At 37.1% G+C, this 13,741-nt stretch overlaps 1 protein-coding gene and 1 pseudogene across 1 annotated transcript; one reads left to right on the forward strand and one right to left on the reverse strand.

Annotated features, from left to right (window-relative positions):
• Positions 1 to 1,828: 1,828 nt before the first annotated feature.
• Positions 1,829 to 9,241, forward strand: LOC107769280 (magnesium/proton exchanger-like; annotated as a pseudogene).
• Positions 8,987 to 12,186, reverse strand: LOC107769279 (blue-light photoreceptor PHR2-like). The gene is made up of 4 exons (XM_016588486.2): positions 10,872 to 12,186; positions 9,643 to 9,872; positions 9,456 to 9,548; positions 8,987 to 9,239 (listed from the first exon to the last, which is right to left on the reverse strand). The coding sequence occupies exons 1-4, from the start codon at positions 11,838 to 11,840 to the stop codon at positions 9,161 to 9,163; spliced, it is 1,371 nt and encodes a 456-aa protein (XP_016443972.2). The 5' UTR covers positions 11,841 to 12,186; the 3' UTR covers positions 8,987 to 9,160.
• Between the last annotated feature and the right edge of the window lie 1,555 nt (positions 12,187 to 13,741).

Genomic DNA, 13,741 nt, shown 5'->3' on the forward strand with positions numbered 1-13,741 from the left:
TAGTCAAACTCCCCCCCCCCCCACCACCACCGACTTTCAACATATTTAAAAACTAACTCTTTGCCACAAGTTTTGCACTTAGCCCTATTTTTTTCTCTTAGTTGAGTAAAAAATGTCCAAACAACAGATGTTTCTGCCTGTTTAGAAGGTTGTCTAGAAAAAGTAGGGGCAGTAACAGGAGGGTCAGACGGAGCATCATTTGGATTATTATTAGTTGGGTTAACTTCAGGAGCAGGACTAGTGGGTGTATCGTCATCCGGTTGCGTTTCATCAAATCTATTTCTTCATCATCATTTTCATCAATAATTGGATTACCATAAAGAGCATTCATATATTCATGGTTTAATTGTTCACCGGGTGCAATATTATGGCAAAATTGACTCTCGGTAAATTGTAATAAACTATTATCGCTATCAAGAATAGGAGGTGTAGGACGGGTAACAGGTTTGGATTGGGGAGCCGGGGGAAGTGGAGGAGGAACAGATTGGCAACTAGATTCACCACTCTTGGATTTTCCCTTATTTTTACTAAATATTTTTTTTAAGGAATAAGTCATCTTAATTAATCAAGCAATACAAAGTAAATAAAACAAACAAAACTATAATATTAAAACTTAAGAGTTGGAACGAGTTTACCGAATTGACGAACAACTTATTGAAAATTAATTATCGTTGAAGACTTGAAGATTTCAATTCACCAACTTCATAATTTTGCACAATTTGTAACAATAAAGTAAGCAATTATAGAAGAAAATTAGAGAGAGATTGATGATTTTGTGAGAAAAATGAAAGAATGAGGGGGTATTTATAGTTGAAAATAGGGAAAAAGTGTAATTATAAAAAGTTTGGGGTTAAAACAAAGTTGGAGAGGTTAAATGGCTATTTTATAAATAGCCAACGGCTATTTTGGCAGGTAAAACGGTCATATTTTAAATGCCATAACGGCTATAATGTGGCAGATTTCTTTTTAAAAAAGAATTAGCCGTTGGGCCCGGATAGGCCCGTTTAGGACCGCTTGAACCGGCCCACTTCCCAGCCGGTCCCGGTCCCGGTCTCGCAGGCCTCGCCTATGGGACCGGCCCACTACCCAGCCCACCTCCCCACGGTCCCGGTCCTATCCGGTTACGACCGTTTAGGCCCACCGCCCATTTGGGCTTGCGGTATTGGGCTGTGCCCGGTCCTAACCGGCCCACATGCCACCCTTATCTCAAATAGTCAATGAGAATTGCAGACTTGAAGAGGTGGGGGAGGTTAGGTTGAAAAAATATGTGAGGCAATGAATATCGATGTAGGAGTTTTGTTTTGAAAAGGAATATTTTAGGGATAAAATAGTAAAAATTTTGGTCAAACTTAAAGTGCTTATAAGCTAAAAATTCATAATTTGGGGGTGACCAACTTATGACTTTTGGTTTATTTTTGGCTTATAAGCAATTGACTTATAAGCACTTTTAACTTTACCAAATGCGTAGATAAGCCGAAAAGTGCTTATAAGCTAGTTTGACCAACTTATAAGCTTAGCCAAACACCGTCTTAGCAAGAAAAGTAGTTAGTTATCTTGGCGATTTGAGAACCATATAATGGCATTGTTCTTGAACTACAACCACAACTAATCATATACGATATGACCTACCTATGTGCATGACAAAGTTCAATTTATATTCATTATTTACATTTTAATAGAAATGAAAGCTCAACATTGTTAAATAGTTTTACACTGATGTTTAATTTGCCTAACTTTCCTGTTTTACCTAGACTTGAAAAATCGGCATATGTTGTTGTCACAAGTGAAATCCAACAACAATGATATGTGTGTGTGTTCTTTTTTTGCAAGCCAAATCAAAATTTTGCGTGATTCTAATGAGGCAATTCGCAGCACCTGTTTGGTAATTTATGCCTTACACTTCTGCATGCTACTAGTCGAAATAATGATTAAGACACTAAAGTATACAGAAGAATTGTGACTTGTGTGTGTGTGTGTGTATATATATATATACACACACACATTATCAGATTACACTTGAAGATACTGCTATCAAGTCCATTTCTACTATGCATTAAGCTTTTCTTCCCCTGGTATGTCTCTTGTTTATTTCATACTTTTCATTCTTGATAGACTGGTTTTCCAATCTTGTTTGTTTATTCAATTCCTATATTCTTGGAACTAGAATGTAATGTTATTGCTTGGTTTATTATGTTGGACTTTGTATTTATCCGTTTTGCGATTAGTTTGTCCTCTAATTTCATTCTTTTCTCCATGTTGGAGGTCAAGTTTCATATATAAGCTGTGGATCAATGTCCGTGTCATATCTGTTTGGGTTCTAGTGTAGGGATGCACAGTGTTAAGCCGTGGCTCCTGTTTTGATAAATTATCCCAATCGCATTTGATGCTAAATAACTACACATATGTGAAACTTACCTATGTGAGCTTTGTATAACCTGTCTCAAAACCAAATCTAACACCGAGTAATTCAGTGGCGGACCCAAGTGGTGGATAGCGGGTTCAACTGAACCCGCTTCACAAAAAAATAATATTGTGTATATGTATAAATTAGGATTAAAGCTGTGTAAATTTTGCATAAATATTTTATTTAAACCCACTTGATAACTAATATTTTACTACTAAATTTATATACTTATAAGATTGAACTCGCATGCACAAAATCAATGTTCAAGTTAGTATTCATCTTTAGAGTAATGAATGCATCAGGTTGTGCTTGCAAATTGGCCTGTATATACGGAGCGGAACATATAAAAGGATTTATATAGCTAACCCTAATTTGCTTGAAATTGATGTATAACTGACTGACTGATGATTGCATCTGATGTTATGAAGAAAATCCTTTCCGTTTTGGTTTCCCGAGTCAGGTCTGATGACAAGCTAATTATGTTAGGCAGTGGTTCTTGTTTATTGCTGTCTATAGAAATCAATTCCCTTCTGATCTAGCAAAACTTTCTTTAACAGTTGTATTATTTGTAAAACCTTAAATTCTACTCTTTGCATGAAAGACGTCTATGGTAATTTGGCATTTATGTGAACAATAACAAGTTGCAGTTACTTCATGAACAAATTTATTGTATTTCTGATAAAGATATGGAACTTGCCAGGACTGGACATCTAAAGCGTATAACGTGGGGGCCCAACATAGGGTAATCAAAGAATTAGGATGAGCCTGACTCTGATACCATGATAAGAAACGGACATTAGGCCTAACTCAACCCCGAAAACTAGCTCATAAGGTGAGAATTGCCCAAAACTATATAAAAAGTCTAAAAACACCATATCCAACTGATGTGGGAACCAACACCTCCCATACGTGAAAGGTGTACATAATTTTAGCTACATATTAGATTTTGTATTATCTTATACATGTAGTTGGTTTGTTACACATTAGCAAATACTTGAGATTTAGGCAAGTGTACAAATAGGAATATTTTAGGAAGGTTCTCTTTTCTTCATTTTTCTGTATATATACTTGTACAATTCATTTGCAAATACAATGAGAAAGAAGGAAATTTAGCAGTCTTCAATTTCCAATAACTTCAGCACATCATATTGATTCCTTTTGTGATTCCTTAGTTGTAAGAATGCATGTGGGATATTAACATCTAAATCCATTCATCAGAAATCACCAGGCCAGTGCCAAGTGTCCAAAGCCTGACACTAGCCCATGTGTAAGCTTGGAAGTTTCATAATGCCAACAGATGTTTGAGCTGCAGCTTTCCTCTTGCAGTTAATTTTTGTATTCAGTTCTTCTAATTAATACCTGATAAACAACTGTTGCATATTGACAGGTCTCTTGCTTCAGTTAGGAGGAATATTTGTTCCCTGGCTTGAACTTTAAACATCAAATTATTGTTAAGAATCTTAAAATGACCTCTCTTAGTAACTATACCACTGAGCTCAGACATGGATTTTCAAATACCTTTGGGCATGAGAAGTGTGGTGACTATTTACTTTTCCATTTGGAAACTTCTCTTGGCGATGGTGTTCGAGCCTTCTTGTATTTTATGGTTCTTGCCTATTGTTTTATTGGATTGTCAGCTATAACTGCTCGATTTTTCCTGTCCATGGAAAATGTTGTTAAGCATACTCGGGCTGTGGTGGTGGAGATAGATCCTTGCACAAACAAGAAAATAGTTAGTTATGAAAAGGTGTGGAATTACACAATTGCAGATATCACTTTGCTGGAATTTGGGACTAGCTTTCCGCAGATCTCCTTAGCTACAATTGATGCAATACGAAACATTGGAAACTTTTATGCTGGAGGTGTGTTCTGAGTTTTGTTTCTATGCACAAAATGTTTGCTATGTTCCTATTATTTGTTTTCTCATCATTCATAATATGGATGTAACTCCGAGGTTTTTTCGTTAGTTTGTTTTGTTTTTCCAAGTAAGAACCGATGCATTTGAAACTGGATAATTATTATCCTCCGTCGCAGTTTATATGGCACTCTTTCCATTTTGGGACTTCCGAATTGTTTGACATTATTCTACTTATAGTATTAACAACTTTTACAAGTTTGAATAAATAGATTACTTATCTGATTAAATTTAAGTTTTTTATATGATGCTTTTTTATATCAAACTGACTAATTTCTTTGCTGTTTTCTTCCAAACTATTTAAATACTATAAATTGGGAAGGAGGAAGTGTTAACTCATTGCAAGCAACGTTTCATTATGTTGGTTTTATGCAAATAATCTGTACACATAAGGCCAGTTGTAAGATTGTTATGCAAAGGTATCCTCTTTCCTTAAGCTTACTTGCATATTTATATGTAAATGCTTATCTCCCTCAAATATGCTGGTTATTGGTTTTTCCTTTTCTGGGGTTTCTTTTGGTTCTTTTCCCCTAAAAGTTTGAGTTTACTGCTTTCGTCGCATTTCTGCATGTTTTAGTATATATATCAAATGGATTACTCTCTCTATTGAATTTGGTCTCCTTTTTCCTTCAAGATATCCTACTTTGCACTTGTAAAATTTTCCAACTTCCCATGTCAGCAAGTGCTGCATTCTTTCTTGTATGCAAACTTATACGCTCTATCCGACTGCATTATATTGAGAAGTTTTAGCCGTCTCCATTTTCCCTTAGTTTGTTCAAATCTCTGGTCCTGTTAAAATCCACTGCGAACTTGCTTTACTGATATTGAAGAACATGCTCGAGAGATGTCCCCCACACTCTTCCACCTTTCTTTTAGAGTAAGCTAACATGTTTTGCAGAAATAGTTGACCATCTGATGATTGATTATTCTGTTGAGATAATTTCTTGATTATTTCCATGTTTCATCCCTTTCTAATCTCCAGAAACTGACTGAATCTCTTCTAACCATTGTTATCTTGCTGATAATACATTGTGTTTTTTGACTCGGGCTAATAGGTTTGGGTCCGGGAACCCTTATTGGCTCCGCTGCTTTTGATCTATTCCCGATACATGCTGTTTGTGTGGTGGTTCCTAAAGCTGGAGAGTTGAAAAGGATTGAAGACATTGGAGTTTGGCTTGTAGAGCTATTCTGGTCTTTCTGGGCCTACATCTGGCTTTACTTTATTTTAGAGGTTATCTACATTTTCTTTGTTAAACTTTGGAAAGTCATTCTCTACTATCTGGTTTGCCTCTTAAGGTTGAAATGTCAATGGTCTAATAGTGGAATGGTATCATATCCTAATCCTTTTTCAGTTTTTGACAGAAAAATTAGGAATCATGTAATAACATCATGTTGTTGAACACTATTGATTTTGTAGGTGTGGAGTCCAAATGTTGTAACTCTATGGGAGTCTATTTTAACAGCGTTGCAATTTGGGCTCTTGCTACTACATGCCTACGCACAGGACAAGCGTTGGCCCTATTTATCCCTTCCTCTGTTTGTTTTTTTCGTTTGTTATCATTAAGTTGTAATTTCCTTATTCCCTTTTCATGTTTGTTTCATCTTAATTTTGCATGGATAAATCCCCTAAATTCTGCACTTGATGTTTTCTGCATATTTCAGAGCGAAAGGTGAGAGACCAGAGGAGTGGGTGCCTGCTGAGGAAGCTGTATACCAACCTTTTCGTGATCAATGCTCTGAAATAGTTCAACTTGGTGAAGAAGAAAATGGAAGAATGGCTGATATTTTCTCTACTCATTCAGGAGATGGGACAGGTAATTTTTAGAAAGAAATACTTCTTTACGCTTGGATGTTCGCCATTATTCTTGGCAAATAAGATGTTAAGAGAAACTCTAGAGATCGTATATAAATTCTGCATAACAAGCATGAAAAAAGACGATGGTGGGTGAGGAGCGCTTAAAGTGAACAAGAGCAAACTGTTGTGCCGTAAGAAATGGTGATATTTTAGGTTTTTGGACAATGTTAAGAATCTCACATTGGTTGAGGAAATAAGCTGTCTCCTGGTCTTAGATAATCCTCATCTAGTGAGCTTATTTTTGGGGTTGAGTTAGCCCCAAGCTTCATTATCTTAACATGACATCAAAGCCAGACTCATCCCTATACTTAGTCTACCCAATGTTGGGTCCCATGTTACAATGTTCATGCACCAAATGTCCACTCCTGGGAGTGCGGTGGGTGTTAAGTGTCCCACATTAGTTGCGGGAATGTGTTGTTGTCTCCTTATATTGTCTTGGACAACATTCATTCTTAACACACGTACAACATATATGCGAGTGAAGATTTTATGTGATAAAAGATTTGTGGTAGACTATCAGTTCCAGATATCGAGAGGAAGGATATGACCCTCCAATTTTATTTTGGTGTCATGCTTTTGGTTGCTATATCTGATAGGTCCTTGCTTATCAAAATTTGCCTGGTGCAAAATGTAGGCAAATCATCATCTCAGCTCTGTAATGCCAAGATCCTCTCTGAAGAATTTCATGCCCTATCTATTTGGAAGAATCAATTTTTAGATGCAATCACGGTACTGTTTACTGATGTTGTACTATTCTTCTTTATTTGATTTCATCAGTGATTAAAATGTTACCCTGACACTGAAATGTTAGTGTCTATGTTAAAGTAGAAACAATTCTTACTTGCCATGACTACTGACACTACTTTGCTTAATTTCTATTGCTGTCTGCTACTTAGGCTTGAATTACATGTATCTGTCCAAGTGAAAGCAATTTTTGAGGGGGTAAGAGTCCTACTCTTTTTAGTCCCCTTTCCTTTCTGTGGGGGAATTGGTGGGTGTTCCATTTGTTTAAATCTTCAGTTATTTGCTTATTACCCTCTTCTGTAAAATCCGGAATCTGTCTCTGATGATAGGTTCTTTTTTGTTTCTTCTGTTGACATATTGAAATTGTTTTAGCTATATTTTGTGTTGTTACTTTCAAAACATCATGAACTTAGGTAGACAAAAAAGGAGAAAAGAAAGGGATAAAACTTAGACCTTTCACTAGTGAGACTAATCTAGTGCAAGAACTACTTTCTATCTGTTCTTTTATCTTTCTTTTGTTGTAATAGATTGTTTCATATCCTTACAAACTGAAATTCAAGTTTCTTGTTTTCAAGATTTGCGATAACATCCAACCTCTTTTTTTTGTTTCCACTCCTTTGCTTGTTTTTCTTTTTTTGGTGGGGGGGGGGGGGGGGTTTGGTGGGGGTGGGGTGATAGTCTTTCAACAGTTGGGAAGTGCAGAATCCAGAAAATTGAACAATAAATACCTACGGATTGCAAGAATTGTTTGACAGTCCCTTCTCACACCATGGAGACTTCTTTTTGCGTTTGTGCCTCTGTGTCACATTGCCCATGGCTGGATTGCTTTCATTTGTTCTTTGATCTTCATCAGTGGAATAACTTATGGTGTAACAAAGCTCTCCCATCAGATAAGCTGCGTCACAGGTCTAGACTAACTGCAATTTCATTGTCATAAAGTTTACTCTGTCTATAAACTTTCTGGACCTGAAATTTGATCTGTACACAACTTACCTGCAGGAATAAGTCCTTATGCCATTGCATTCACGGCGTTGGCTGCTGGAACTTCATGACCTGATCTTGTGGCGAGCAAAATTGCTGCACAACGGCAGATGACAGCTGACTCTGCCATTGCTAACATCACCTGCAGGTTTCTTCAACTACTACGTCCTTATCCTGTGAAATTAATTAGTTGCCTGAGAGCAAAGATATCTTGCGGAGTTGCTTTCATTTATTTGTAACCTTATTCATATAAATAAATGAAAACTTTCAGTAACTGGCCTAAATATTTCCATGATCTCTACCGCCAAAACCAGGCTACTGTGTCAGAAGTGTGTACTTGTCTATTTTCATGCCTTGAACTTGAGACTCGACTCAATTGTCTTATGAAAACTCTGGGTATTTGAGTTCCTAACGTACTTACATCCTTCCACTCTTCTTCCTCGTAGCAATTCAGTGAACATTTGCGTAGGCATTGGTCTGCCCTGGCTCATTGACACACTGTACAACTACATCGCATACAATGAACCACTGCGAGTAGAGAATGCAGAAGGACTAAGTTTCACTTTGCTTGTTTTCTTCTCCACTTCTGTTGGCTGTATTGGTGTTTTGGTATTCAGGCGACTGACTTTGGGTGCTGAGCTTGGTGGACCATAACCTTGGGCATGGGTGACCTGTGTGTATTTCATGTTGTTATGGCTTGTATTTGTTGTGCTATCATCTCTTAAGAGTTTCTGGTGTCATCTAGTCTGAAGTTGGAGTTGCCCAACTTATGGCTAGTTTTAAGCACTTTTTAACTTATTTTAAGCATATTTTAATATTGCCAAACACTGAAAAAAGCTAAAAATAGCTTAAGAGCTGGTTTGACCAGACAGCATGTTTTGGGGAACCATGTTTCACACACACTGAAACATTGAACATATATTTCCTCAAGTGTTTTCTCCGTTGTGCCTGTTCTTAAGTTAATGAGAACTAATATTTTCTTCAATTGCATGCCACATTTACTTGTTTAAAGAATGCTCATCCAGGAATGTTTGATAGTATATCTGCTTCAACTATCGATCAAATAAAAGAACTTATAAGACGGTAAGGCAATGGCGGCGAATTCTTCCATATCCAACACTTATTGTCTAGATAAAATATATCATTGATGAATACTTCAATCTCAAGACAATCCAACTCTAAATTCTACGGCTAAACTTCTGGAAAGAATCATCAACATACAAAAAGGAAACCTCCATTCTCCTCTTGGAATAGACCATCCTCAAGCAGCAGCTCCTACACAAGCAGTAACTGGCACAGCACTATTTTGTTTTGCAGCACTATATTTCTTGGTGATGAATCTAGCAGATCATAGAACAAGACGTTATTAAAAAGTAATAAAATATATGGTATAAGCTCAATAAGATTCAGAGTGACACATTGCTGTCATGAAAGGCTTCCCCACAACACTAAAGGGTGCGAATTGTCATAAAGTGTGGGATGAATATAACACTTAACACTGAATAGAAGTGAAACAAGCTCAACGGTTGTAGGAGCTAAGCTACATGCTATATTACCTGAAAAAATCCCTCCATAACAGCTCATACATCAGCCAGTTCAGTCCAGTGCCACTACCACCATCTTTCTGGCTAGAGGCAGCAGAAATCGTTCTGCACACAAAGTACCAATGAAGTGTTGACCAGTTATACCAGTCTCATAGACTTTAGTATCAGGATAAGAATTAAACTATTAATCAGACAATACCTTGAAGTGGACTTTTTCAATTCATCAAACATGGAACGAGGAGAGAGACATCCCATAGCGAGCCAAGGAGATATTTTGCAAGAAAAGTTTGCACCATATATGCTGTCAGTAGTGCCATCTTTGTTTTCCTTATTTGGTTGGGCTTGACATTCGGCTGCAAATTTTCTGAGTCTCTGCAGTGCTTCATTCTCTCCTCCCACAAGGGAAGCATTAGCAGCTGGTTTTCCATTCTAAATGAGGAGCAAATGCAAATGTTTTAAGTATACCAAGATAAAGAAATGTTTATCTTTGTCGTGGTTTGCTAAGTAACTGAAACAAATCAACTTTGTCTGAATCGTTTGTGATGTTAAAACAACTTACAATTTCTAAGTTTAAATACAGCATGAGAGCTACAATTTCAAGTCAGTGAAATATGGAACAGTTTTTTAAGTGATTACGCACGGTGCATGTAGGTAATACTTAAAAGCAACCTCCAAACATTACTCCCTAAAGAAGGTTCTTTCCAGATTACATTTCGAGCCAGCAAATAAAAGTTGTTTGGTGTGCTGTGTCCTGGTTGGTGACCAGATAATAAGAAGTTCATCATTATATTGATCAACAAATTGCCAAAGCTATGAGCTTGATATTTCAGTACACAGTACTAGTCCATACAAGGATACTACAAGTAGAGCGAGGGTAATTTAACTTACTGATGCTCAAATGCCAAACACTAAACCTACTTAAACATGGGGTTAACTCTTATAATGTTCACAATACAAGAGATGCATTGCATTAAACCATCAAATATTTCTGACTTGAATCACTTCCACTCTGTTATAAAAAAGGACTCTTGATCGTCTCTATCACTTAAAATGAAGTAGCTAAGAAACAGAAAGCAATGTGAAACTAAAGAACAACAACTATACCTCAATCTCAAACTAGTTGGATTCAAGTATTAAAAAATAAAACTAGTTGAATTCAACAATCTGAATTCTTACCATCCGCTATACTACATCTGAACCCGTGACATTCCAATACTCAATAAGAATTAATCGTTTAAGTCAAAATTTGTCCTTTAAGCAAATTAGGAGTTCTCAAACAACAGAAGTTTTCTACATTTTCTAGATACCAATGTAAAACTCGTTTCGTTCTATAACAACTAAAACTCGTTTCATTCCAATACTAAATTATCTATCTTAGGTGTTCTCTACATTTCTAATGATCAATGTGAAACTATAAAATAGTAATACCTGACCCATGGTGGCGCTCGGATTGAGGCCCAAGTCAACCAAAGAAGGAATCTCCCCAGTTTCCACATCACCTCTGGCAGGCAATCCCCTCAACTGATCCAATGCCTCAATTGTCTTCCTTACCTCCAATCCTTGCACTTTTTCTCTAAACCCTCCGTAATTCGTTGGCATTTCCTCCAACTTAAAAGGCAAATCATCAACATGGTACAATGTACTACCCCAAAAATACTTAACCTCCACTCCCTCATCCTTCATTACACTCTCAATCTTATCTTCCCCTTTAACCTCATCATACGAAACTTCTCTATGAGCATACACTGCTTCAGCTCCCACAGCTTTAGCTAATTCAACCAACACAGTCTCTGGTTTTCCAATTCTAACAACAAGATCAGACCCTCTTGCCTGTAAATTCTTCCTAAGGTCAGTGACGGATTCAATCAGGAAACTAGCGCGATATGGACCGGTTTTATCAAACCCAGATGAGGATTTACCGTAATCTCTCGGGTCAAAACAGTAAACGGGTAAAACAGACATGGACTCATTGTGGGCAGCGTTGAGGGACTCGTTGTCGTGGACACGGAGATCGTTACGGAACCAAACAATGGATGCTCGTCGAAGGCCTGCGGCATTAGAGGGCTCAGAAGGGCGAAGTGGGTTTAGAGTGAGAGAATCCTGAAGTGGGTTCGCGGAGAAGGTTGACTTGAAGTTGGATTTTGTAGGAGGAGGGAGGGAAGCTGAAGCTGAAAGAGAAAGATTCGAAAGAGATGAAATTTGGGTTGGGATTTTAACTTTGTTGGGTCTGAAAAGGGTGGAGGAGATTTTGGGAGGAATAAGGAAGTGGGTGGGGAGAATTGTAGAGAGAGAAAGTGAGATGGAGGCTATGGGTAGAGGTGGACATGGGACAAGTTGTTGGTCTTCTTGAGGTGTTTGGTTTTCTGGGTTGTCTGAAGATTGGTTCTTGGAATCCATTTTCAGGAAATGAAACAGAAGGAGAAGGAGAAGAAGATGATGATGATAAGGGATGGGTTTATGTCCTCCAAAGAATTTGTTGGTCTTGTTTAATCTGGTGCAGTATTTTGCCAGTATGGTTTATTATGCACAAAGTCTTGTCTCGTTGTGTTTTGCTCGTGTTAGGTTTGTGAGTTTTTATTTTAGAGGTTGGTGGAATAGTGAGTATTAAGTTGTTGTCTGCGATTAATCACTATTTTGGTTAGAGCCCGAGCTTACATTTTCCTTACCTAATTTTGCGCCCAAATTGGGGCCTGGAGGGGAGTTGGTAAAGGCCTTGGGGAGAGTAGGTGTTTCGAGTAAAAATTGTCCAGGGTAGCCACCGTTTATTTACTTTTTAAAGTCTATTAAAATTAATATGAAAAACGGCGTTACCCTTTCATCTATCTCTTTTCCTTCCCAAAAGAGCAGTTCATATTCATGCGGCTCAAAATAGCCTTGCAACTGAAGGTTACGTTCTGAAAAGCAAAAAAATATCATGGGGCAAAGTAAAACTAATTAAGAGACCCAAGTTCAATAAGCATTACCTTAACCAAAACCAAAAGTATAATTCCAAAGGTTCATATCAGATTAAAATTTGTTTTGTGATTAAGAACACCTTCACCCAAATTTCAATATCTACATAGGTTAGATCCAACAATTATTCATCGTCACTTGGTCCTGAAGTTAGAGTTGGAAGTTCAAAAATTAAGGATAGGTAGTCCTTAAGTTAGAGTTACAAGCACATAAATTAAGGACAGGTAATCCTGAATTTAGAGTTCCAAGTTAAAAATATAAGGATATGTAGTCCTGAACTTAGAGTTACAAGTTCAAAAGTTAAGGACAGGTTGTCCTAAACTTAGAGTTACAAGCTCAAAAACTAAGGACATGTAATCCTTAACTTAGACTTACAAGCTCATAAATTAAGGACATCCAGTCCTGAACTTACAGTAACAAGCTCATAAGTTAAGGACACTTGGTCCTGAACTTAGAGTTGGAAGTTCAAAAATTAAGGACACTTGGTCCTTTACTTAGAGTTACAAGCACAGAAATTAAGGACGAGTAGTCCTAAACTTAGACTTACAAGCTCATAAATTAAGGACAGCTAGTCCTGAACTTACAGTAACAAGCTCATAAGTTAAGGACACTTGGTCCTGAACTTAGAGTTGGAAGTTCAAAAATCAAGGACACTTAGTCCTTAACTTAGAGTTACAAGTTCAAAAGTTAAGGACGGGTAGTCCTAAACTTAGACTTACAAGCTCATAAATTAAGGACAGCTAGTCCTGAACTTACAGTAACAAGCTCATAAGTTAAGGACACTTGGTCCTAAACTTAGAGTTGGAAGGTCAAAAATCAAGGACACTTGGTCCTTAACTTAGAGTTACAAGCACAGAAATTAAGGACAGATAGTCCTTAACTTAGAGTTACAAGCACAGAAATTAAGGACACGTAGTCCTGAATTTCGAGTTCCAAGTTCAAAAGTTAAGGACACGTAGTCCTGAACTTAGAGTTACAAGTTCAAAAGTTAAGGACACTTGGTCCTGAACTTTTATGAGCAGAAGGGTATTTTCGTCCAGGCGGGTAAAATTTTTTAAAGCAATGGCTAAAGACTAAAGACATTTTAAACAGTGGATTAAAAGTAAATACATGTCTTATTAGTGGTTAACTGTGCACTTCCCCTGTGTTTCAACATTAAATATGTGAGATTTGAAATAAGTAATTTTTGAAGTTAAGTTGAAAACGAAAGTAAAATTTGAAATTGTATTTGAATATGCTTCACTTTAAGCAGTTTTACGAAGGAAAACACTGTTTACTTGAAAGGTGATAAACTACTTTTTCAAACTTGAAGCTCAACTTCAAAAGTTTTTGAAACTCATCTGTAT

This window comes from Nicotiana tabacum, chromosome 19 (genome assembly GCF_000715075.1).
Source record: "Nicotiana tabacum cultivar K326 chromosome 19, ASM71507v2, whole genome shotgun sequence".
Taxonomy (NCBI): Eukaryota; Viridiplantae; Streptophyta; class Magnoliopsida; order Solanales; family Solanaceae; genus Nicotiana; species Nicotiana tabacum.

What these genes read in the sequence shown, in the direction of transcription:
- LOC107769279 (XM_016588486.2), bottom strand. Translation starts at nt 11,840, where the DNA reads ATGGATTCCAAGAACCAATCTTCAGACAACCCAGAAAACCAAACACCT. An exon ending in CGAGCGCCACCATGGGTCAG is followed by an intron (nt 9,873 to 10,871) that starts GTATTACTATTT and finishes CTCCTCATTTAG; the next exon opens with AATGGAAAACCAGCTGCTAA. An exon ending in TTATGGAGGGATTTTTTCAG is followed by an intron (nt 9,240 to 9,455) that starts GTAATATAGCAT and finishes ATGATCTGCTAG; the next exon opens with ATTCATCACCAAGAAATATA.